The 26,598-nt window shown below is 41.6% G+C and overlaps 1 protein-coding gene across 3 annotated transcripts in view; it reads left to right on the top strand.

Moving 5' to 3' along the window:
• Positions 1-26,598, top strand: part of LOC122554494 (ergothioneine biosynthesis protein 1-like) — a 73,536-nt gene that overhangs the window by 30,055 nt on the left and 16,883 nt on the right. For all 3 annotated transcript variants that reach the window (XR_006313007.1, XM_043699615.1, XM_043699617.1), the window contains 9 exons: positions 2,615-2,778; positions 5,547-5,712; positions 6,870-7,020; positions 10,460-10,552; positions 14,867-15,031; positions 17,775-17,931; positions 20,874-20,968; positions 23,536-23,706; positions 25,658-25,783. Coding sequence is in view for 2 of the 3 variants with exons in the window: in XM_043699615.1 (XP_043555550.1) it covers positions 2,615-2,778; positions 5,547-5,712; positions 6,870-7,020; positions 10,460-10,552; positions 14,867-15,031; positions 17,775-17,931; positions 20,874-20,968; positions 23,536-23,706; positions 25,658-25,783 (1,288 nt within the window). In the remaining variant the exon portion in view is untranslated. The remainder of the gene's footprint in view (positions 1-2,614; positions 2,779-5,546; positions 5,713-6,869; positions 7,021-10,459; positions 10,553-14,866; positions 15,032-17,774; positions 17,932-20,873; positions 20,969-23,535; positions 23,707-25,657; positions 25,784-26,598) is intronic.

Genomic DNA, 26,598 nt, shown 5'->3' on the forward strand with positions numbered 1-26,598 from the left:
AACAGGCTGGGGCTGTTTTCCCTGGAGTGTCGGAGGCTGAGGGGTGACCTTATAGAGGTTTACAAAATTATGAGGGTCATGGATAGGATAAATAGGCAAAGTCTTTTCCCTGGGGTCGGGGAGTCCAGGACTAGAGGGCATAGGTTTAGGGTGAGAGGGGAAAAATATAAAAGAGACCTAAGGGGCAACCTTTTCATGCAGAGGGTGGTACGTGTATGGAATGAGCTGCCAGAGGATGTGGTGGAGGCTGGTACAATGCAACATTTAAGAGGCATTTGGATGGGTATATGACTAGGAAGGGTTTGGAGGGATATGGGCCAGGTGCTGGCAGGTGGGACTAGATTGGGTTGGGATATCTGGTTGGCATGGACGGGTCTGTTTCCATGCTGTACATCTCTATGACTCTATGACTCTATTCAGCCTCTCCACAAACCCTCCAGCCCTGGCAACATCCTTCTAAATCTTTTCTGTGCTCTCTCAAGTTTGACAACATCTTTCCTGTAGAAGGGTGACCAGAACTGTATGCGATGTTCTGAAAGTGGTCTCACCAATGTCCTCTACATTCTCAACATGAAGTCCCAACTCCTAACTCAATATTCTGACCAATGAAGGCAAGTGTCCCAAATGCCTTTTTCACCATCCTGTCTACCTGTGACTCCCCTTTCAAGAAACTATGTACTTGTACCTCTAGATCACATTATTTGGCAACACTCCCCAGGGCCGTATCATTAATTGTATAATTCCTGCCCTGGTTTGTCTTCCCAAAATGCCACACCTCACATTTATCTAAATTAAACTCCATCCTGCCACTCCTCGGCTCAATGGCCCATCTGATCAATGTCCAGTTGTACTCTGAGATAGCCTTCACTGTCCACTACACCACCAATTTTGGTGTCATCTGCAAACATACTAACAATAGTTCTTAGATTCACATCCAAGTCATTTATATAAATGACAAGAAGCAGAGGACCCAGCTCTGATCCTTGTGGCACACCCCCTGGTTACAGGCCTCCGAAAAGCAACCTCTACCATCATCCTCTGTCTCCTGCACTCAAGCCAATTTTGTATCCAGTTGAATAGCCAACTAGAGGAAACACCATTTTAGATCTAGAAGTGTGTAATGGAAAAGGGGTACTTAAATTCACCTGGACCATGTCTGATACCTCTCTCCCCTGCCTGAATCTCTCCACCTCCATCAATGCTGACCGACTCGACACTGACATTTTCTACAAACCCACTGACTCCCACAGCTACCTGGATTACACCTCCTCCCACACTGCCTCCTGCAAAAATGCTATCCCTTATTCCCAATGCCTCCGCCTCTGCCGCATCTGCTCCCAGGAGGACCAGTTCCACCACAGAACACATCAGATTGCCTCCTTCTTGAATGACCGAAATTTCCCCTCCCGGGTGGTTGATGATGCCCTCCAACAATCTCATTCACGTCCCACACCACCGCCCTTGAACCCCACCCCTCCAACCACAACAAGGACAGAATCCCCGGTCCTCACCTTCCACCCCGCCAACCTCCAAATACATCCTCCGCCATTTTGGACCACCTCCAAGTGGACGCCACCACTACAGATATATTTCCCTCCCCACCCCTATCCGCTTTCCATAAAGACCGTTCCCTCTGCGAACACGCCCCCCAACAACCCACCCTCCCCCGGCACCTTCCCCTGTCACCGCAGGAATTGCAAAACCTGAGGCCACACCTCCTCCCTCACCTCCATCCAAGGCTCCAAAGGAGCCTTCCACATCCATCAAAGTTTCACCTGCACATCCACCAATGTCATTTACTGTATCCGTTGCTCCCGATGTGCTCTCCTCTACATTGAGGAGACCGGACGCTTACTCGCAGAGCGTTTCAGAGATCATGTCCAGGACACTTGCACCACACAACCTGCTGCCCCGTGGCCAAACACTTCAACTCCCCCTTCCACTCAGCCAAGGACATGCCTCCTCCATCGCCGCTCCCTCACCACCCGGTGCCTGGAGGAAAAATGCCTCCGCTTCCGACTCGGGACCCTCCAACCCCAGCGCATCAATGTGGATTTCACCAGTTTCCTCATTTCCTCTCCCCCACGTTCCACCCTTCCAGCTCAACACCGCCCTCATGACCTGTCCAATCTGTCCATCTTCCTTCCCACCTATCCGCTCCACCCTCCCATCCGACCTATCACCTTCACTCCTACCTCCATCCACCTATTGCACTCTCAGTTACCTTAACCACAGCCCCACCCTCCCTCCCATTTATCCCCAAGGCTCCCAGCCTCATTCCTAGTGAAGGGCTTTTGCACAAAATGTCAATTTTCCTGCTCCTTCGATGCTGCCTGACCTGCTGTGCTTTTCCAGCACCACACTCTTAACAATTTCCCACACACGGAGGCATGTTGACTCTCCATAATCAGTCCTTGCCTTTCCAAATACATGTCAATTGTTTTCCTCAGAATCCCCTCCAACAACCTGCCCACCATTGGCTCATGCTGAGTGAAATTTCAGAGAGACCATATAAATGCAGATTCTTTCTTTAACCTTTGGGCATTATACATTAAAGGCACTATATAAATATGGGTTATTGTTGTTGTAACTGATTTCTAATGCAATCCTGTAGTGTTCCAGATTTTGAAGCCAGCAAATACCTAATAATGAATGGGGAATATCTGAAGTTTGTACAGGCTGGAGGATATGGAAAGAAGGTTTACTGGACCAAGGAAGGCTGGGAGTGGAGGAAATTCCGCCAGGCTCATCATCCTACATTCTGGGTCTGTACAAAAGGTATAAGCCACTAGTTTTTTTCAGTAACCATTTCCCACAATAATCTGATATATTCCCTTGAATTCCAAAAAATCATTTGAACACCATCAAGAGGCAGATCCCAAGCCCAGAAATTTTACAGTGGTCCTCATTATCCAAGGAATTGTTTAACGGTAATCTCATCAGTACTTCTGTTTGGAAAGTACTTTTAAATATTTCTGAATTCACGGTCTTGTATCCTTGGATCGTAGGTGCAAGTTAAACATTGATGTCATTCTTCTGGCAGAAGATAGAAAAACCAAGCCCCTGATACAAGTAGAAAATTCTAGAAATGGCAGAAAGTTCAATCGAATTCTGAAGGAGAACAAAGCGTGATTATTTAAAGGGAATAAGAACATAATAAATAGGAGCAGGAGTAGGCCACCTGGCCCGTCGAGCCTACTCTGCTGTTCAATAAGATCATGGCTGATCTTTTCATGGATCAGCTCCACTTACCCGCCCACTCACCATAACCCTTAACTCCTTCACTGTTCAAAAATCTATCGTTGACTTAAAAACATTCACAAATTCACAACCTTTTGGGTGAAGAAGTTACTGTGGAATTCCCTGTCCAGTGAAGCAATTGAATGCTGTATCAAAAATGAATGCAAAACTTTGTTAAACTAAATACATCCAAACATGTATTATATGTAGGAGGGTGAAAGTTTTCTGCCACCTTGCTTTGTTATGTTGCAATTCTTAGCCACATTATTTTGTCAGTACTTATCATTTTTAAGTTATATCAACATTTCCCATGTAGTTTTCCTGTGTCATCTGTCACAATGTCCATGCAAGCCCTGGTGACTGAATCAATGGCTCATTTGTGAAATCTCTCTCCCAAAGCAATTTGCATTTCCTGCGTTGAGAAAAAAAATTGCATTCAGTATTTAATTAACTCATTATTAAAAAAAAGCTGGAACAATCAAATCTGTCTAGTTCTGTATTCAACAGAGCACAAAGTTGCCAGTGATGCTGTATTTGAAAAATTAAATGACCTGTAACTGGTCACCAGTATACTGTGTTGAATGATCAGGGTAAATTCTATGATTCCAGCCTCACTGCGGGGAATGCGCACTAAGACAGAGAATGGAGCAAAGACTGAGGTTACAATATTGCAGTCTGAATAGAAATGATAGTATAATACAGCTGAATATGTGCCAGTTTGTCGGGATCATGAAGTTGCACCAATGCCTCTATTGTTTAATTAGATACCAAATCAATATTCATCTGCTTTTATCATCTGAGAGATAGTAGCTATATTCAAAATATACTTGAAATAGTAGGAAGAAGGACATGAGACTGCTTTTGGTTTGCATTGTATGGTTTCACTTTGAATATTAACAAAACAAGGTATGTAAATATTATCTGTGTGCATTTTGTGAGAATTACATCAGTGTGCAGCCTGCACCTGTGTTACTAGGATACAACATGTCCGAATATAAATTCAGAAAGATTTAAAAGCACTTTTCAACCAGAAACATCAATGGCATTATTGTTACATGTTGCTTTTTAATGTCCAGAATTTCAATATGATCAGTAAGTGATCACCCTCCTGCAGTACATTCATCACTGATCGATATTCACTGTCTATTTTATCTTATCTGCTCACATTTTCTCAGGCTTCCCCCATCAGATGGTAGTTGCCCAACACACAGATAAAAGGTGGTTATCCTGGTCATTGTTTCTGTGCCAACTCGTTGCTACAACAATCCAAAACAAATCCCACTGCCTAGTTCTGGCCCCATAACCACAAGGTTATCTTCCTCGGTTTCAAATACTTCTAGAGTCTGTGAGTCATAGAGTCATACAGCATAAAATCAGACCCTGCAGTCCAACTGATTCATGCCCACCAAGTTTCCCAAACTAAGCTAATTCCATTTGCCTGTGATTGGCCCATATCCTTCTAAACCTTTCCTATTTCTATACCCATCCAAATGTCGTAAATTAGTCTTTGAAAGATGTAATGGTTTTTTAGATTAGATTACTTACAGTGTGGAAACAGGCCCTTCAGCCCAAAAAGTCTACACCAACCCGCCAATACATTTACCCCTTCACCTAACACTACAGGCAGTTTAGCATGGCCAATTCACCTAACCTGCACATTTTTTTTTGGACTATGGGAGGAAACCGGAGCACCCAGAAGAAACCCACACAGACACGGGGAGAATGTGCAAACTCCACACAGAGAGTCGCCTGAGGCGGGAATTGAACCTGGGTCTCTGGCGCTGTGAGGCAACAGTGCTAACCACTGTGCCACCGTGCCACCCACAATGGCCTTTATCTCATGTACTTTCTGCAGCAAAACATTCCATGTTCCAACAAGATCTGATTCCTGCTGGTAGCAACGGGCTATTTCAATGCTGTTTATCTCATGGGGAGGGCAAATAATTTAAGGTTGCCTGTAATGCAGTCAGTTTCCTAATAGCTGAGCCAGTGACAGCATCATGCTACTGTTTCCTAATCATAAGATCAGGGGCTTCCAATTGTCATCCTCAGTTTTTGCTGACCGAGCTGATCTTGGCAAGGATGGCACTTGCAGGATGGGGATTGGGAAGCCATAACAAAGCTGATCCATGTGGCATTCTCTGTATCCTGGCACTCCACAGTGAGGACCAGTCCTGTGTCGCTCTGTCAAAAGGCTAGCAATCTCATGAAGGGAAAATGGTGAAAAGTGGATAAGAAAGATCACTTTCATGGCATAAACTATAAGGGCCCTGGAGTTAAGTGCTTTAACATTTAACTTTGCATAGGATGCAAGTCTGGCTGTGGAGCAGCCCTTGCAAGTTACTCACATTGCCAACCGGATAAAGCCACTAAAACCAGTGGAGAAGTAGGCTGCACAGAAGAACCTCCGAGTGGCAATCAGAACGGATGGTGTTTGAATGGCGTTGAAGAGGAAGAATTGCCAGAGTACAGGTAACTGCAAGAGTGCAGGCGTAAATAAAACTCCTGAATGAATCTGTGCTGTGTAACCAGAGGTCAATAAATATTGTTATCTAGTCTCCTTAAGGATATAGTCATTATCATGTATTGCCATTTAGTGGCCTGGATTTTCTGCTGGACAGATGGTTGTGGGAAATGCATCTGGAGACCATTAGGAATCTCCATCATAGCACACTCCAAAAAAATTGTCCAGGAAATTTAATTTTCCAATGGACAATTCCTCTTTGCCTGGAACCCATCTGATTCACTAATGCCCTTTAAGGAAGGAAACTGCTGTCCTTACCTGGTCTGGCCTACATGTGACTCCAGACCCACAGCAATGTAGTTGACTCTTAACTGTCTTCTGGGCAATTAGGGTATTAAATGCTGGCCTGGCCATTCCATGAATGAATGTTTAAAAATCTGAACGTATCCTTTTAAATCAGAAACTACAGAAGGTTCTGATGGAAATTAAATAAAATTCAGGAAGAGTTGGACTATTAAATACATATTCTAATTCCTGAGTAACTGTTAAACTGATCCCATACTTGCCTCACACTCTCCAACCTCTAGCTCCCTTAGAACATTCCATCCCCCAGACCCTAACTCTACACTGTCAGGGGCCTAAGAACCAGCCCCCCTCTTCAATCTTTATGAGATTCCCACTCCTGGGAAAATCTGGCCCATTGTTATTATTGAGATACTGAATCCTGGCCAGAATCCAGTGTATCCACTGAAAGCGTGATTTGCTCACTGTCTCCACTTATTCCCAGGCAGAAATCTTACCATTGCTGACAGTCATTACAGAATGTGCATGAGGTCAGCTCCTTGTTGATTGTACATCCAGTCAGAAAAGTTACCTTGGTGATTTAGGAGATTGAGAGGAAAGGCCAAATTTTAGCTTGAATGGTTAAGTAAATTGCCAGTACCCAGTTAAAATAGTGGGAATTGACCTTAATGTTTCTCAGGTCAGGAAGAGGAGAATTAGCCAGTTATCCCAGTACTGATTACTGTCACAAGAATAGTCATTTGAATGAGGTACCAGTTCTCTAATTAATCAGTGCTTTCAGAAGCGAATGAAGAAATGGTGGGAAGATGTTAAATAGATTAAGTCAGACTCCGGGAGATTCAATCTGCATTCATTCCTGCAGGTACAGAGCTATGTTTGATATCCTCCCAATGCCCTGGGACTGGCCAGTAGAAGTCAACTATCATGAAGCAAAAGCATTTTGTATGTGGAAAGGCAGCGGATACCGTCTCCCAACAGAAGCTGAGCATCATCTCATGCGTGGTGGCAGCAAGGTATTCAGCCCAACCCATTTTAGATTTTGGGTACAGTCTGTTTTAGAAACGCATTTATTTTCATGCACTCTTAACACTGGAACACCGTGTAAAAAGACCTTCATTTCAAAGCTTTGTTATAGTGCAACCTTCAGCTCATTGGGTTGTTCAGTTCCCTGTAGTCTTCCCTTTGTGATGAAGGAAAATGTCTAGTGGGGATCAACTTCATGGTAGTTTTGATGTTGTGTTTGGGGGAAGAAGCAATGTCGCCTTGTATTAGTTTCATTGTAACGATATTACATACCAGTGATACAATAATGTGTTTCAATTTGGTTTATATCTTGTAATCATTGTTTTATCTTGCAAAAATAGAGATTTTCCAAACGTAGTGTTAAAAGTGCTGAACTCTTCAAGCTGTCCTTATGGAGTTCCTCTGAAAGTTCAGTACATTGTCCCCAATTCGTCAATCACGTTATAGCAAACTTGCATGAGAGCAGAACGATCGGTATTCTGTCTCCATTTGTGTGGGGTTAATTGATCAAAGCGAGTATCAGAAGGGGTACCACACCACAGTTCTGTTGTGACTGAGGCAGGGACTAGTGGGAGATAATCTGCCAATGTTCCTCCAACTGCAAACAGCAAAGTCAGCAAAAGACCAATAATGCAAGTCAAACCAATATGCATTATTCACAAGGTTTACTGTTTTTTGCTTATAATGTCTGCTTTCAAAGATTGGATTACTTGATAAAGACAATTCCACTGGGAATTCTCCATCGGAGCGTTCGGACAGACCAGTTGCTTTATATGATGCAGGCCAGGTCAGAGATTGCTTTCTTTATCCATGAAGACAGCAAAATGGCTCATTGGGAAGGAAAGTGTGTGTTGAGTTTGGGAGTTGGCTGTGTGGTGTGCTTTAGTGCTTTAGTTTAGCAGCTGTGCACTGACAGTTGGTTAATCAGACATGGTAACGTTATATCGTGGTTCTTGGGTACCCAATGTACCAAGTGTAACACTTTGTGATTTTTTTGAGACAAAATCTTCTGACTCTTCTAAGCTCTGTTATGAATGTATCATCAGAGTTCTCTATGTATCTATTTCTGTGCACAGTTTGGTTGCAGCTTCTCTGTTATGTCTGTCTCCCTTTCTTTTGGCTTCACTCAGTTCTTACTGTATTACTTCCCTCTTTCCTACCTCACAGTGATCAGGCAGCATTTACATCTCTCCTACTGGGTGCTTTGTGCATCTTTAAAATCCCATCTGGACATGACCACTATCTGCCTTCTCACTGACCTGCCCTAATCCCAGACATGAATGCTGTTTGGATTAAAGCAACAACTACGCCCTGGGCCTTTCTTAGAATTCTCTGTAAGACTCATTCTGTCACCAACTGATGCCTTCTATAAACACCAACTCCGGGTGCCCGGTTATCCCTATTTGCCCATCTACTAGCCTGGTGCATCTAATGAGTTACCTATCCATCCTCCATCCTAGCAACCAACTCACTCACTCACTACTTGTCCTTTGGATTCTGCCATTCCTTTCTGCTTTTCTCTCTAGCGTGTTTGTTCGTTCGTGAACAAAGCTTTCATCTCCACAATCTATTCTGAACGAATACATTGGCATCCTGGTTTTGATTAGAATATGCTCCCTATCCTGGTCATTACCCTAGATATTCTACACTCTAATCCAAATGGATGGATGCTGAAAGGATGTTGAGAGAACTCGTAAACATAGATTAAAGATATGGGTCTCCCATTGGGATGAGGAGAGAGTGTGAAATTCTTTTCCACAGAGAGTAGTGGATGCTGGATAATTGAATATTTTGTAAGGCTGAGTTAGACAGATTATTGCTTGACAAAGCAGTCAAAGGTTATAGGAGGTAGATAAGAAAGTAGAGTAGAATCCACAACTAAATCAACCAACACCTTATCAAATGGCAGAGCAGGTTCAAGGGAATGAATGGCCTACTCCTTTCCCTAATTTCTGTCAAGGTAAATTCACATATTGTCACCACAGGGTGAAGCTCAAGTATGACGCTGACTGTAAGCAAGTAGGCTTCCAGAAATCAATCTACAGACGAAAGTGCCAGAACTCATTTTAAAGCCTTGCAAAGGAGAAAATCACTTTGCTGCGGTCTGAAAGAGCAGCTTGTGCCTTTAGAATCACAATGCTCCTTCAGGAGAAATCCTGAGGTGATGTTTGACTCCACTGCGCCCTACCATTTTCTAATTCGAGTGACAGCAGTAACTAGTCTATTAACCAAGTCAACACACAATGTAAGGTGGACATCTGGGATCAGTTAGTTGGCGTGGGAATCTTGGGAGGCTGTATCTCCCCCTTATGGATGAATACTACAGTAGCCTGGAAATAGCAAGGCTTATCAAATTTCTTAGAACAGACTGTGGGTTGAACGTTGCTGAACATTTTGCTTCTATTTGGGAGATTATAAGAAAACTGAGTAAAACATGTAAAGTTGACAACCAACCAGTCCTGATCACTGACTTAAGACTTCCTAAGCCAAGAAATGTCAATATATTCTCCAAACTCTCCTACATTTAACAAGGATCTTATATATTCACTACTTCATGCCAGCAAGGATGACATTTAAATTTTGTCCATAAGTCTAACTTGAACAGTAGACTCCATAGACGGCCTCATTGACAAACCCAACCACATTTATATTCTGTGATCAAACAAAATTCTTCCAACAGGAGGGTCTCCATTCTGCAGGAGTGAGAACCAATTGATTTTTTTCCAAATTGAGCATATTTTCTATAGTGAGCAGATGAATGCTCTTCTCAGTGAAAGATGAGCTAACATTCCAGGAATTAAACATGGGTCTTTCTCAGTCTTTGTGCTCAGTTTCATGTTGAAAAGTGTCTTAGCCATGTGATTGTCATTGTTTAAATATAGCTCATATGTTCCCTTGAATATAACCTTTTGCCTTTACATAACAACCCACATCACATTTTGGACAGCTCTCACAATAGTCTGAATCACATTGGATGGGTGTCACTGGGGTGATTGTAACTTTGGATGATTGTGAACACAAGTCATAACAGAAGGCTGATCTGTCAACCAATGTTAAAATTATCACAATGACCTCATTTCAATACATTTTTTAAAAATTGACTCATGGGACATGGGTGTTGGTGGTTGGCCAGCACTTATTGCCCTTGAGAAGGTGATGGTGAACTGCCCTCTTGTGCTGCTGCAGTCCACCTGTTGAAGGTTGACCTATGATGCTATTAGGGAGGCAATTCCAGGATTTTGATGCAGTGACAGTGAAGGAACGGCGATAAATTTCCAAATCAGGATGGTGAGTGGCTTGGAGGGGAATGTGCTGTTTGTTGTGTTCCCATGTACCTACTTTTATATTTGCACATTCACCTGAATAGTGACTCGGTATGCAGGTGGTTGTCATCCTGATGACAACATCCATCTAATCTGCTTTTCGCAGAAGCCTTTGGGAGATGGCATTACGTCTGATCCGATATTTTGTGATGATTTAAAGAAGAAAAGTAACATCAACCTGGCTTTCGGCTCTCCGACGGTAAGTGATATTTATTCCATTTAAATTTGTGCTATTACCTCTTAGGGATGCTGAGGACATATTTAAGATGTCTTGAAAATGGCAACATGTTAGTGACCCTAAATTAAACTGTTGAATGTGTTTCACTCAATACCTAAGGAAAATGGAGCTCACCAATATACTTGTTAAATGTCAGAATTCATGATATATTTGGATTTCTGCTAATTCCCAGAGGATCCAAATTGTGACATGAAGAGACACAAGGTTCAAAAATCAGCTTCAAAATGTTGCCAGGCTTTGTACTGGGTCGCTACCATCTTCCCCACACCGGAAACTCAGTTGCTGTGACTGAGGAGATGGTCTGTGGTCTCTACTGTGAATACAAACAAGAATTCATTTCATTTGATATGGGGATGCCAGTTGGACTGGGGTGGACAAAGTTAAAAATCACACAAAACCAGGTTATATTCCAACAGGTTTATTTGGCAGTATAAGCTTTTGGAGCGCCACTCCTTCATCAGGTATTAGTCAATTGAACCCTATATCCCCATTCTAAGTGATTAAAGACTTAACAGCAATCTAGATTTGTTCAATACTTCACATTAGCTGTATGGCACTTTGAAATTTTATTATAAAATCTGTGTCCCATGATCCTGCCCCACTAGCTACCTGCAAAGGAGCAGCGCCCTGAAAGCTTATACTTCCAAATAAACCTGTTGGACTATAACCTGGTGTTGTGTGATTTTTAAATTCATTTAATTTACGCACTTGATACCAAGTCACCTTTGAGAACATTCAACGGTTGTTAGAGATGGGCAACAAATGTTGGCCGAGCCAAAGACGCCTGCATCCCATGTGTGAATAAAAAGCATAGTTTCAGTATTTCATGTTCATAGTGCTTACTCTGAATATACTTATAGATATTAGCATTTTGTTCCATGTGTATTTTTTATAATCAGGTCATTTTCCATTTCCCTTCTCCTGGACAGTTTCTTAGATTCCTTTGCTTTGCTCTTCTATTCATCTCAATTTTCTATGGTGAGCAAAGCTTTATACCTTGGGAACTTTTTAAAAATTATATCTGTTGTCTGGTTTCCATAGTGCTGTATTTATTCTGTCTTTCCAAACACAAGCCACTTTGTTGCTGTGCTTTTTCCCGTAACCAGTGTTGCCCAGTCCTGATCTTGAGTTTACCCCTCAAAACATGATTTAGTTCTTTTGTATTAATTTTCTTTTCCATTATTAGCTTCATACTGTAGCCACTATGGCCATGTTGAAACAAAAGCAGAAGTTGCTGGAAAAGCCGGTCAGGCAGCAGCTGTGAATAGGAATCAAAAATGAACATTTCAGGTCCAGTGACCCTTCCTCAGAACTGGTGGTAGCTAGGAAAATGTCAGTTTATATGCAGAAGAGAGAATGGGGGAGGGGGTGAGGAGTAACTGATAGGTACGGATAGAGCCCAAAGAGAGAGAAGAACAATTGGACAGACACAGGAGTTAATGATGATCTGGCTGAGAGGATAAATAGCTGTTAATAGAGACCGTTAGTGGCTAAGAATAGGTAGTGTGTAATGGCAGACTGTGTGATAACTGGTGTGTGTGGTAGGGGTTAGGGCATGGGGGAGTTCAGACCCTAAAATTTATTGAATTTGATATTGAGTCCGGAGGGCTGCAGGGTCCTAGTGGAAATTAAGGTGTTGCCATATTGACCCACTGCAGACAAAACATTGGTAAGAATATAGAACATAGAACTGCACTGCACAGGTACTGGCCCTTTGGCCTATGACATTGTCCCAAACACGACACCAAATTGAACTAATCCCTTCTGCCTACCCTTAGTCCATCCTTTAGATGCTTATCTAAAAGTCTCTTAAGAACCCCTGATATATCTGCCTCCAACACCACCTCTGGCAATGCGTTCCAGACTCCTACCACTCTCTGTGTAAAAAAACTTGCCCCCACATCTCCTTTGAACTTTCCTCCTCTCACCTCTCCCCCTCTAATTTTAGACATTTCAAATCTGGGAAAAAGATTCAGACTGTCTATCTTTGTATCTCATAATTTTATAGAATTCTATCAAGTCTCCCCTCAGCCTCTACCTCTCCAGAGAAAACAACCCAAGTTTTTCCAGCCTCTCCTTATAGCTCATACCCTCTAATCCAGGCAGTATCCTGGTAAACCTCTTCTGCAACCCTCTCCAAGTCCTCCACATAGAACATAGAACATAGAAAAGTACAGCACAGAACAGGCCCTTTGGCCCACGATGTTGTGCCGAGGTTTAATCCTAATGTAAAATATAATAACTTAACCTACGCAGCCCTTCCTTTCTATAATGTGGCACCAGAATTGAATGCAATATATGATTTAGTTTTAAAATCTAGTAGACAACAAAAGTCTCTTTGGTTGAACAGGACTTCACCTATCCACCTCCTTAATCTATCTTCAACATTTCCTAGGATGGGGGAGTCCAAACTAGACAGCACCTATTTAAGGTGAGAGGGGAAAAATGTAAAAGGGACGTAATGAGCAACTTTTTCAAGCAGAGGGTGGTTCATGTGTGGAATGAGCTGCCAGAGCAAGTGGTGGAGACAGGTACTATTCTAACCGTTAAAAGGCATCAGAATGGGTAAATGAATAGGAAGGGTTTAAAGGGATACGGCCAAATGCTGGCAAATGGGACTAGGTCAGATTGGAATGTCCGGTGGGCATGGATGAGTTGGACCGAAGGTCTGTTTCCATGGAAGGGTCAGTTTCTGTGCTGTATGACTCTATGATTCGGTTTTTATTTCAATTCCTTCATTCATTAGAAAAACAAATTCAAAACATTTAAACTATTTCTTGCTTTCTGTTCTTTATGACTGACACTTTTTAATCAATGTGCAGATATTAAATTATCAACATTGATAATTTACATCATAATTTTGCAAACCACAGCACCACTTCTTCCAAAGAAAACAAATGTAATTTTAGAATAATTTCTATTCTGACTAACACATTGTCAGTTCACCCATGAATTTTCTCAAAAGTAATGGTATTAGTTTCATGTTTAGCTGACTATACTGTTTGTAGATACTTCAGGTCAGAGAGTCATAGAGATGTACAGCACAGAAACAGACCCTTCAGACCAACTCGTCCATGCCAACTAAACTAATCTAGTCCCATTTACCAGCATTTGGCCGATATCCCTCTAAACCCTTCCTATTCATATACCCATCCAGGTGCTTTTTAAGTGTTGTAATTGTACCAGCCTCCACCACTTCCTCTGGCAGCTCATTCCATACACGCATCACCCTCTGCGTGAAAAAGTTGCTCTTTAGGTCTCTTTTAAATCTTACCCCTCTCCCCTTAAACCTTTGCCCTCTTGTTTTAGACTCCCCCAACTCCAGGGAAAAGAATTTGTCTATTTACTCAATCCATGCCTCTCATGATTTTATAAATCTCCATAAGGTCACCCCTCAGCCTCTGACACTCCAGGGAAACCAGCCCCAGCATATTCAGCCTCTTCCTATAGCTCAAACCTTTCAACTTTGGCAAAATCCTTGTGAATCCTTTCTGAACCCTTCCTGTTATATCAGGGAGACCAGAATTGTACATTGGAGTCATAGAGTCATTGAGTCATAGAGATGTACATTACGGAAACAGACCCTTCAGTTTTTGAAAAAGTGGAATTAATATAATCAAAAAGGAAACAGTCTTTTGAGGTCAAGTAATCTTTTCTGATTCCTGATTTTGTTTAGGCTATTATTTCATAAAGAAGTAATAAAAAGTCCTGGTGATGAATTGATGGCAAAGTAGTTGTGCCTAAATTACTTGTGGATGACAGTTAACTTCCCTTGGAAGTATTGCAAAAGGCAAGGATTCTGCAGTCCTGACTTCTAACCCAGAATAAATCACCCTCAATTGGTCACTGTATTGCCTATCTGCCTATGCTCTCTTCAATTGTTTTAAAGAGCATGACCCTAGACTGATCTGAGGCTCACTTTGATATCCTCTGTTCAAAATAATACAATTTAATCTGTCTGTGTAGCTTCTCTCTTAATCCAAAGGTGCAATCTCTTGGTGTCACGTTTTGGCAATTATGAGCATATTACTAGAGGTCATTTGCCTAACCCTTTAAAAATATAGGCTATTTACATAATACTTCCACTGAATCTTCTTTTCTCCAGTGTAATCTATCCTAAACTCTTCATCACCAGTCAAATTTTCAGCTGCTTGAAGTAGAAATCAATTTGGTTGATCTTTTCTAGTGCCTTGATAGCTTTACTGTCGTAATGATCAGAGTTGAAAACACAATTTGGCATTCAATGTTCATTGTTCTCCTTTATGTTCTCTGCAGCCCGTGACTATGTATCCACCCAATGAAGCAGGTTTTCATGATGTGTTCGGCAATGTCTGGGTATGGATAGAAGATCATTTTAACGGTCTTCCAGGGTTTGATACCATGTACCTGTATGATGACTTCTCCAGCTCCAGCTTTGATGGACAGCATACAATGATTCTGGTATATTCCACGCAATACTTTTCCTATATTGGTCAGATTCATTTAGTTCAGTTCACTGAGCAGGAACTGTGCAGGGGGGAAGCTTCAGAACAACCAGAAGGTGACTGACCAGCTCGGGGTCCATTATAATGGTAACCTGCAAGGTCTTGCTGGTGGGCAATCTGAGGCAGGCGGGTACAAGTTAGTTCCAAATTATGTCATTGAGCGCGTGATACACTTTTCCCCAGGATCTGAATGAGGGAAGCTCCCGCAGCTCTGGTGATAGAGAGAATTTGATCCACACTATCTTTGCAGCTGAAAAAGCAGCCCATCTGGACTGTGAATTGCATTTGTGTAAAGTGAGGAAAAGCAGATGTGTACCTCTAGTCTCCAGAAAGATAAATGCAGCCTTCCCTAACCTAGCAATTCCTCCCCTCAGCTTCCATCCTTCAAGATCACACTGATAAGTCTTTACTTTCTCTTGAAATGGCTGCCAGTGTTTTCTATATGTTAAAGAAATGCCCTTCATGGGAGTTTTCCAGATCAATGGCCAGGACTTTTATGAGGAGCTATTGAAAATGACTGCATAAATCCCAGTTTTCCTAGAGTTTTTTTAGCTTTCCCATCTAAATTATGGCAAATCAGTGAGTATAGGAGTTCCAATATTCACCACCCCCATGCCCAGCCTTCCCATTAACCTCCTTCCTGCCCACCTCCTTCCCACCCACCTCCTTCCCATCCACTCGTCTCCATCCCATCCACCTCCTCCCAATCCCCAGTTCCATCTTTCTGTTACTGCACCATCTTCCTATTGACCGGATGGCCTTCCTGTCAACCCCTGACTCAGACTGGCAAGATGGAGCTGGTTAAGGTGCTGCTCACCCTTTGGCCTACTGAGGTCCTTCAGCCATCAATCCACCTCTTGCCATTATATGCTAACCAGCAAAGCTCATCATCGTCCCTTGTATTCAACCCTAGGTTTCCTGCTCTGTGTCTGTCTAAAAGTTCAGATTACCTTTCCTGAATTGCCAATGAATATAAAAGCAGGGATGTACTCCTGAGGCTCTATAAGGCTCTGGTAATCCACATTTAGAATATAGAGTGCAGTTTTGGGCCCAATATCTCAGGAAGGAAGTACCCACCCTGGAGCATGTTCAGAGGAGGTTCACAAGAATGGTCCTAGGAATGAAAAGCTTAACATATGAGGAACATTTGAGGACTCCGGGTTTATACTCGATGAAGTTTAGAAGGATGAGGGAGGATCTAATTGAAACTTACTGAATACTGAATGGCCTGGACAGAGTAGATATTAGGAAGATGTTTCCATTGGTAGGAAAGACTAGGACCCGTGGGCACGGCCTTAGAGTAAAGTGAAAACTTTTTGCAACGGAGACCAGGAGAAATATCTTCAGCCAGAGAGTGGTTAACCTATGGAATTCACTGCCTCAGAAGGCTATGGAGCATAGGTCATTAAATATATTTAAGACTGAAATAGATAGATTCTTGACTATCAAGGGAACCAAGGGTTATGTAGGGAAAGTGGGAGAATGGGGTCGAGAAATTTATCAGCCATGATTGAATGGCGGAGCAGACTTGATGGGCTGAATATCCTAATTTTTGCTCCTATGTCTTATGGTCTTATCCATTCTTCCCAGAGATTACTTGTACACTACTCGGTTCTGTGCTAATTCGCTAGCAGCTCTTGAAGGTGGGGCATCCTTTCTCTGAAGGGCAGAAGTCCTTTTTAAGATTGTCCAGAGTGCATTGCGGCCGGGTGCTGGTTTTGTTTAAGGTCACTCAGTTAGATATCAACTTCGCTTCTGACAGAGCTGGGGAGGGTGGGAGTGGGCAGTACACCTACAAGCCACTCCCCTTCCAACACGCAAGTATTAGTTTATGAGATGTAATAAGTATCTCTCAATGAAAGCGTTGAAAGCCGTCATAGTTTTTTATTTAAGGGAATGTCTGAGATTGACTTGATTAAATCCTTCAATATGAATCTGAGTAAAGATCTGGTCAGAAATCAGATTTGGAGATTTAGGAATAGGTGTAGACTTTATTTCTCCATAAAGAACTTCCCTTTCCTCACTGGGTGCACAATCATACATGCTCAAGAAGAGAGAAGATTAAGTGGTAGCAGTGTGAAGATGGATAAATATATCATCGCTTGATAATTTTTGGGAACTGCAAAGGATTTACACTGACTTTGCTGAGGTAATTGGATATGACAGAGTGACCAAATTGGTGACATTCGGCTGATATTTGAAAGGAAAGACTCCTTCAGCCTTGATGTGGAAGCCTATTGAATCAGAAACAATACATTATCATGAGGTCAGAGGAAGCATTCTTGCTCCTTTGCTGAGAAATGTAAGATCCACTTCAGAGACTCCACATGGAAACTCAGTTATACTTTGGTGCCGTACTGAGGGAGAGTTGCACTGTTGCTGTCTTTTGGATTGTTGAGGTAAGATCACAAATCCTCTCAATATAAATATTTTTTTAAAACTTGGCATTTTTCCGAGACCAACAAGTCATCTCCTGATGGCCTGACCAATATCTCCAACAAAAATGATCTGGTTATTTTGTCATTGAAGTTTGTGGGATCTTACTGTGCCAAATTTGGCTGACTTATTTGCTTAACACTGCAATAGTGACGGCATTTCGACAGCATTTCATTGGCTGTGCCTTTGGAAAGCCTGAGGAAGATTTGATGAAAATTGCATTCCTGCTGGGATTATTGGCTTTGATTTTATTGTGTCAACAGGGTGGTTCTTGGATCTCGACAGGTGACGAGGCATCACGATTTGCAAGGTTTGCCTTCAGGAGGCACTTTTTCCAACACCTGGGTTTTCGCTTGGTCAGAACATGTGGTCTGTTGAAAACTCCAGTGAGAGTGGTGAATGCTGAGACAATTACTCCAGGTATAGACAAGAGAATCACCACACAGTTTGGGGCCATTCACCATCTGATATGAAAATGCCTTCCAAATCAGAGAAGTCCCAAATCCCATGAATGTCTTTCAGTGGGGAGAAAGGGAAACAATGATAATGCATCTAGAAACCAAATGTGTATATTAAGAGTAAAAACCTAAGGGAGTTGATCTAATTTTGTTTAGAAGAGATGGTGCATTACAGTGAAGTGTATTTTTAAGGATAGTAATATAGATCTGTTAGCTTGAAACTTTAACACAAATACTTGAAACACAGCATCTCAATTAGAAAGCTGAAGGGAATCAATAAGCTTGAATATTTTTCTCAGATTAAGATATGACCCCCCCCTGTGCTGCCTCCCAGTGCTCCTGAGGTGGGGTGACTAGGAATGGTTATATTTATTTGTTTGCTTTAACAGCACTTTTAGTTTTGGGGCAATCTCTAACTGAGAGGTTCACAGTATTGAATAAGCCAGCTGGACCTATCACGTCTGTGCCAGCTTTCTGATGGTACAATCCAAAACTAACCTCACATCCGGCCTTCTCCCCAATAACCTGGTATAGTCCTGTTTCAGAAGCATATGGATTTCTGCAATAACCATTCCCCTTCACAAAACAATACATGCCCAGTACTCTCTGCACAGAGAACCTTTCTTTTTCTTACTCTCTTCAATGGTAATCCCCCATCACTGGTTCCACAGTTTGGGCAAACCTCTTCTATTCATTATCAGATCCATCCTGATTTTATAAAACTGCATGAATCTCATTCTATAGTCAAGTGGTAATAGTTAGAGAAACTCATGCCTCTCATCATACCTATGGCCTCATATTTTTCTTGTGAATCGGATTCATACAAAACAATTTCAGACAGCCCAATATTGTCAGAATATTAAATTATATACCCAATTAAACCCCCCACTATCTACCTTTTACCCACACTATCAATATGCATTTGGACTTTCAGGGAATTTGGTATTTGGACCCCTCAGGTTCGGTACAATCTGTATCTTTCCATTCTGTGTATACTCTGATCCCTATTTAGTCTTTGAAAATACACCACCTGCCCACCTATATCTTTTGTTTTAACTAGTCCCTGGGCAAGTGACCCAGTATGTTATGACCCTTTGAATTAGAACATTTTCTCGAAGATCTGGCTCCCTTTCTTCATTCGAATGCTCCATTTGTTGGTTGCAACAGGATTAACTTGAAAGAAAGGATCCCTTCCCTCTCCTAATTCCAATGTCTTTATCTTTTAAACTTAACCAGGTTTCTTGAGCTAAAGATAGGATGAGCTTCTTAGTAATTAAAACACAGTTGTATCTTACACCCAGCCAGCTTTTTGTGACCCCACATCATGACCACAATCTAGTTTGTAACTCATTGAAGATGCTTCAGATGTTTGGATTGTATTTCTTCCTTTGACGTGCCTTTTGAAATTCTTTGACACCCTTCCAGGCAACATTCCATGCTCTTTCAATTTTCCAGACAGGCTCTGAATTGCATTCTCAACCACCTCTGGTTTGTATGTCCTTTTTCTTCAAAAAGAAAACACAACAACCCTTAGTTCTTAAAAGTTCAATGTGTTCCTAAGTAATTCAGGGCTATGATTCTTCGTCATGACTCATTGTTTAATTATTTTTGAAGCTCAAGTTTTAGAGTGAAGTTCATCTTATTATTTTGTATTATCAGTAAATTTAGTCATTTTCCTTCATGTGGGTCAAATCACATCATCATTTCTTGGAAATATTGAACATGTCGGAAACAAAAGTGATTCCAGCATTGTCACCTTAGAGTGTCAATATTTGCAGTTGATAAACAACACAGCTGCACACACATATCCTAACCCCTTGTTTCTTTTATTGTAATTAACTATTAATGGTTTAGGATAACCAGACTGTTGAATACTGTTGACCATTATTTAAATACAAACTTAAATACTTGAAAAATTGCATTCTGCTTCAATGCTTGCTAACATTCTCTAAATTTTAAAGATATCCCATCATATTTTTGTACACTCTCACCTTGATGTAGAGGTGCCAGTGTTGAACTGGGTGGACAAAGTTAGAATCACATAACACCAGGTTATAGTCCAACAGGTTTATTTGAAATCACAAGCTTTTGGAGCATTGCTCCTTTGTCAGGTGAAGTGTCATTTCACCTGATGAAGGAGCAGAGCTCTGAAAGCTTGTGATTTCAAATAGACCTGTTGGACTATAACCTGATGTTCTGTCATTTATTACACTCTCACCTTGTTAGTTGCCAGGGACATGACCTAGTGTCCTTTTCTTCAGTCTCTGATATGACATAATCGCTCTGATGCGATGCTCCAGTTTCACTGTTATAAACAGGTTGAAATCCTAATCTTGCATCACATTCACCTCCATGTTGTCAAACTGGTGTCATGCCAGTGGACATGGATGAATGCTGCTCCCACGATATCAACAACATTGAAGGTGGCTTTAGGTTTCTGATCACTTTTTAAAATGTGAGACTTCTTTGATTGAAATGCGTGCAGGGCAAGATTCGAAATGAGGATGTGGGCATCATTGGAAGTATAGCTTGCCTCTGCAAGTGCTAAATTTCCTAGTTTGAGGAATAAAACAGTGTCACTGTTGGCTTTGTATCTTAGAGGGTTTAAGCAATCGCATTTGATAATTGATAATGCAAAAAAATGATCAAAATATGATCTGAGGTAATTGGCAGTGTAACAAAGTTGTTGCATCATGCCTTAAACCTTCTGTCTGAAGAATCTAATAGTATATTGTCCGTATGGCTGAAATGTGCCTTTAACTTTAGGAGCGCCGTGGTCATATCTTGTATGATGTTCAACGGTTTGCAAAACAAGAAAAGCATCTTTAGGCTTTGCATTGGAACTCTTCAGGCATTTTCCACAGTAAAGGGATTTTTTACTGAAGAGACATGTGTTTTCACCAGATAACTCAATCACTGTTCCCAAGGAGACTGTGCAAATGATCACCGTTCCAAGTGCCAACACTCAGCTGCAGTATGAGACGGATGTTGCTGTGCAGGTAGGGCAATGCTGCATCTTTCTGAAGCCAGCAGCCTCAATAAGCTCACTTAACGGTTTGATGTATCTAGATTCGCTGAAAGATTTTTTTTTTCGCAAGTTTTGGATAAGATGAATTAAGTGACTTGGATCAAATGTATTCTAAATAGTATTGATTAAGTAGAGGTACATCAAAAATGAGTAAAATAGCACTCCCATGAATAATTGTGACATTAAATCCCAATGTCAACCATGAAGATTTTCATATTTGATCCTGGAATTGCTGCTTTCTGTTATAATGGATGCTCCACGCAAGGCTCACAGTAATCGTGTTATAGAACCTGTGGGTAATGTCATGCTAATATTCAATTTTCTTCTTCAGTCATTTTCTCTGATGTTTCTTTTCCACTCCTCATAGAAATGGTTCAGATGTGTAAAATGCAACATAACCTGTTCATCATAATTGAGTCCAGTGATGAGCTGCGGTCCACAGGCTATTCAACTGTGGGAAAAGAGAGTGGGGGAATACCAGAAACAAGCTGTATCCTCGCTCAATAAACAAACTTTCCAGCAGGTTTAACAGAGCAGTGAACAAGAATAGGAATCATTATAGGGTTTTTTTTCTCTCTATCCCAAGGGCCTGAGATGCTTTGTCCTATCTCTCAAGGCCCAGGACTACGAATCCATCAGAGTGTGGGCCAGACTAGGAGCAGCAGCACTGTGCTTCTGTCTCTACATTGGTCCAGCCAAAACCAGAAACGAGTTGCAAAGGGCAACCTTCCTGGTCAGTAAAGCTCAGAAACTGTTTATTTTTCCACTGAGCAATAAATAGAACAAGAGTTTTCTTCCTGGGGACTACTATCAGCATAAGACAACATGTGCAAGCTCTGAACATCAAAGAATTAATGTTTGAACAAAGAACAAAGAAAATTTACAGCCCAGGAACAGGCCCTTCAACCCTCCAAGCCTGAGCCGATCCAAATGTACTGTCTAAACCTGTCGCCTAATTCCTAAGCATCTGTATCCCTCTACTCCCCCCTACTCATGCATTTATCCAGATGCGTCTTAAATGAATCTACCGTGCCTGCCTCTACCACCTCTGCTGGCAACGCGTTCCAAATGCCCACCACCCTCCGTGTGAAGTACTTGCCACGTGAATCCCCCTTAAACTTTCCACCTCTCACCTTGAAAGCATGACCTCTCGTTATTGAATCCTTCACCCTGGGAAAAAGCTTGTCTCTATCCACTCTGTCTATACCCTTCATGATTTTATAAACCTCAATCAGGTCCCCCTTCAATCTCCTTTTTTCTAATGAAAATAAACCTAACGTACTCAACCTTTCTTCATAGCTAGCACCTTTCATACCAGGCAACATCCTCATAAACCTTGAGTACGTTTAATTATGGCTCAGAACCACTTCCAAAAAGAAGTATTGTTGAGACAATGTCCATGTTATTGTTTGAATGTGTAAGGAAATAGCATAACAGCCAAAGTTCTACCTGTGTCCCTCATTGCCGAACCATATTGATTGGTCCTTTCTGGGTATGGAAGTATTTTCATCCACCTTGTTATTCACGACTGCCAGACTGGCTGAGACTAGGTTTCCAGCACACGGAAAGTTAAGGATATATTTAAATGCATATATCAACAATTAGCTTTATGTGATTTCAAGTCAGAACACTGTGTGGCATCAAACCTGTCAGTGGATTAGTATTGAAGATACAGGGCCTAGGATGTCTCAAGTGTGGCTCAAATCAATTTACATACTTTGTTTTTGATGAACAAGAAACATGAAAGTTCTGAAAGATTTTTTTTGACTCTCCACTTACCTGTTCTTTTTACTTTGGTCCTTAGTATTAAAACATTTCCCAAAGTTAGGCATTTCTTTGGATCGATATTGTCAATCGACATCACGAACTTGAACACGTCATTGAGGTCATCCAATAAAGCTTCTTAGTTTTAAAGATAATCAAGTCCACTTTGCTGAACTATTTTATATAGCTCCTCATATCAGAATCATCCAGTCAAAATTTGATCTGGCAGTAACAAAGAATGAGATATTTTCCCAACATGTGCACAGATTGGTGGTCCAGCTACTTTGAAAAGGTAGAGCTTATCCACACATCCTGGAGCAGATAATATTGGCAAATACCACCTTATTATATATTTCCACTGGCAACAGAGTACTCTATTTATTTTGGATCATAGTCTCATGAAGCAAACACTCACCCAAATGGGTGCAGATTCCAGTTAATTTGCAATCTCAGTCATGGCATGCATTAGAAACCAGGATTATGAATTTACGTGAGGCAGAAAGCTTCAATTCGAAAGCAAACTTACATTTCATGGAAGGCCTTTGAAGTGGCCAGAGAAAATAAGCGGTGTTCTGAGATGTGCTCCACATAGAGGAAGGTGACTGAAACAAAATCATAAATAAATACTTTATACATTTTCTTTACTCAGCTAAGAGCTTTATAAAGGGGAGCAGTTTGCTGGGTCTCGGAGTTCTCACCTGGTTATAAAACTCCTCATGTTCTTTTCCTTGTATATTGTGGAAATATTCTTGTTGTACTGTATAATTTACACAGGAACAGCTTGAGCTGGAGTACGGAGACCTGAGCAAAGCAAGTTACTGCAGCCAGTTGTATGGAGTGTGCAATCGGGTGATCAAGGAACAGCAGCTAGCTGGCAGCACATGCCTTGTTCTAGGCAGTGGAACTGGTCTCATCTCCTTCATGTTAACCCAGTTGTTTTGCAAGGTGACATTTTAACTGACCTTACATATCTATATTCTAAATATGTTATTCTCCCCTTCTTTCTCCTTTTGTTGTTATTGAATTTTGTTCTATTTCTATTGGCTACAAGTATAAATCTGAACATGACCATTCTCTAAACATGGGTGTAGAAAGTAGCCATTTACAGCATTGTAGATGGGTCTGACCCTATTCTCTCCTGATGCCCAAACATAATGTAATTTACAGCAGCAGAGGGAGACTTAACTGTTATCCCACCCTTTGTCGGCATGAATTTTTCTGAGCAGCGATTCCTTCTGTCCCATCCCACAATGCTGCCCTTCCAGCCCAGTACCTAATCTTGCTTAGCTCCTTCCCATCCAACTCAGCCTCTCAGTCCTTACTCTGTGCTCTCTGCCAATGAATCAGTTCTCACTTCCCCTCTCGACCTCTCTTTCTATGATGTCTGTTCACTTGTGAACAAGGCACATATTATTGAGAACTTACCAGGGGATGATTGTATTAATACTATGGTCTTGATAGAAATTGGCTGAGAGGGGACAACACCTTCCTACTCAATGGAACCCTCCCTATACCTTCCACCACTTGCTGTGCCAAGACTGTGGGCGTAGTGTGAGGCTCCTATCATTAGACCACATCGTGGCCTGACTGCTCTACTCTACTCGCACTTTCTCCTCCTTTGAGAATCTCACTGAATCTCTTTCAACTTCCATTTAAAATCCTTGTTCTCTGCCATCCGTCTGATGCCATCAGTATTTTCTCACTGAGATATTTTCGCAAATGTTCTCCCATTGCCTCTACACTGAGCAATTTCTCATCCTCAGCGATTTCAACTTCCGTCCCAACCAAGTTGCCTCTCCTTTGAGTTCACTGCCCTCCCTGTCCTTGCTAATCTCTCCGTCCTCCACGTAAACATCATAATTCACACTCATGGTTGTTTGCTTGACCGTTTCATTTCTTGGCCTCACTACTGCTTTTGTATCACTGGCAGATGAGGCCATCTCTGTTCACTGCCCCACCCCCATCACACCCCGATGCTCCAGATTTCAGTACCTGTCCCAAGAAAAATGTCATCGCTCAATTCACTTACAACTGCACTTTCAAAATCCCAGCAGTCTAGCTATTGATTCTGATCACTCAGCATCTCACCTCAAAATCTGCTGCCCTCGCTCCCATTAAACTATTTCTCTCTCTCTCTCCCTCTCTTTCTCCCTCTCTCTTTCTCCCTCTTTCTCTCTCTCTCTCAGCTATCTCCAGTCCCCTGATACTGCCCTCATTTCTGCTTTCTTAAGTCTAAGAGACACACATTTGAAAGGATATGGTGGCTAACTGGTTTAACCATTCATCACAAGACCTAACGAATTATATAAAACACTATCCGGTCCTGCTGTCATCTGCCAGTAAATGTGAAAGCCGCAAAAATGTTTTTGTCATTAACATTGAGACAATTCAATCAACTGTTTCAATCACTTCCGCATCCCCACATCACAAACCCACCGGGCCACTCTCCTTCAAAACCGCCATGTCCTGGCCCGGACCTTACATCGTTCTATCTCCCTCACCCTCTCTGAGCTCATCCTGTCCATGAGTTCCACCTCCTGTTCCCTCCTCCTTAGTCCACCTGAACTGCTGACTATTAGGTTCCTTTCCTCATATAGCTGACATCTTGGATAGTTCTGTCTCATCATCTATTGTCCCTCTCCTTTAAGTCTGGAATCCTCACCCCCTCCTCAAAAAGCAAATCCTTGCAAGCTATCATTTCATTTCCCTCTTCCTTTTTCTCCCAAAATCTGTCACCATCATCACCCCTTTCCCAATATGTGTAATCGGTGAAGACCCCCTCTAGTCCTCCCCTCCAGTGTCTGACCAAGATGCTGCAGGGATTGAGAACTTCCTCAGCATGCTATTTATGTCAAGCACTTCATATCACGACATGCCCTTTAATTCTTTGCACTAGGTAATTGGGATTGACTACTGTGGAAGATTCATTGAAACTGCACAACAACTAAAATATTCAGGATACCAAAATTCTGATGTGAAGGTTCCAGATTATTTGGACCGAGATAGGGTGATATTCAAACAGGTAATTATTTTGAGTGTTGCAAACACATCCCTCATGTTCCACACATGTATACTAGTACTCATACCACATATCCATTAACACATTAAAACAAGCACATAGGCATACATATATAAATGCACATGTACACATACAGACATATACATAGGTATAGACATGAATATACCCACACATGTACATACAGACACATATACATAGGTATGCACATACATGTATGAAACAGGCGCATACACATAGATACATAGTCACACATGTCTATGCACATATGCATAGGTGCACATATACATCCTTACCTATACATGCACAAATAGGTACACACACATATACAAAGTTATAAAGGGGCAGTGTTCAGCAGAAAAGGGAAGATAATGTAATTTAAATTTTCCAGAGCGCTGAATCGGCTCCACTTTTCTCAACCATCCTGCTAGACTGAAACAGTGGTTTAAGTTCTTTCTCACACACAGCTATATCTTTCTCCAATTAAATTTTGTTTTCACTGGAAAATTATATGGTTTACTTGAATGTAAGAAAGATAAATTGTATAACTGCTAGCCTGAGAAAACCATTAAATGTAGCCTCTGTAATATCACATGCTGTTCACAAACACATATGCACATACTCACACATACACATAGACACAAACATACACACATACAGACATGTACACATATGCACACAGACACGAACACACACATACAGACATGTGCACAAACACACATACAGATATGTATACAAACTCACATACAGACACGCAAACACACAGAGACACAGATAAACATCAAACACATACACATACAGACATGCACAAAAACACACAC

Source organism: Chiloscyllium plagiosum, chromosome 11, assembly GCF_004010195.1.
Source record: "Chiloscyllium plagiosum isolate BGI_BamShark_2017 chromosome 11, ASM401019v2, whole genome shotgun sequence".
Classification (NCBI taxonomy): Eukaryota; Metazoa; Chordata; class Chondrichthyes; order Orectolobiformes; family Hemiscylliidae; genus Chiloscyllium; species Chiloscyllium plagiosum.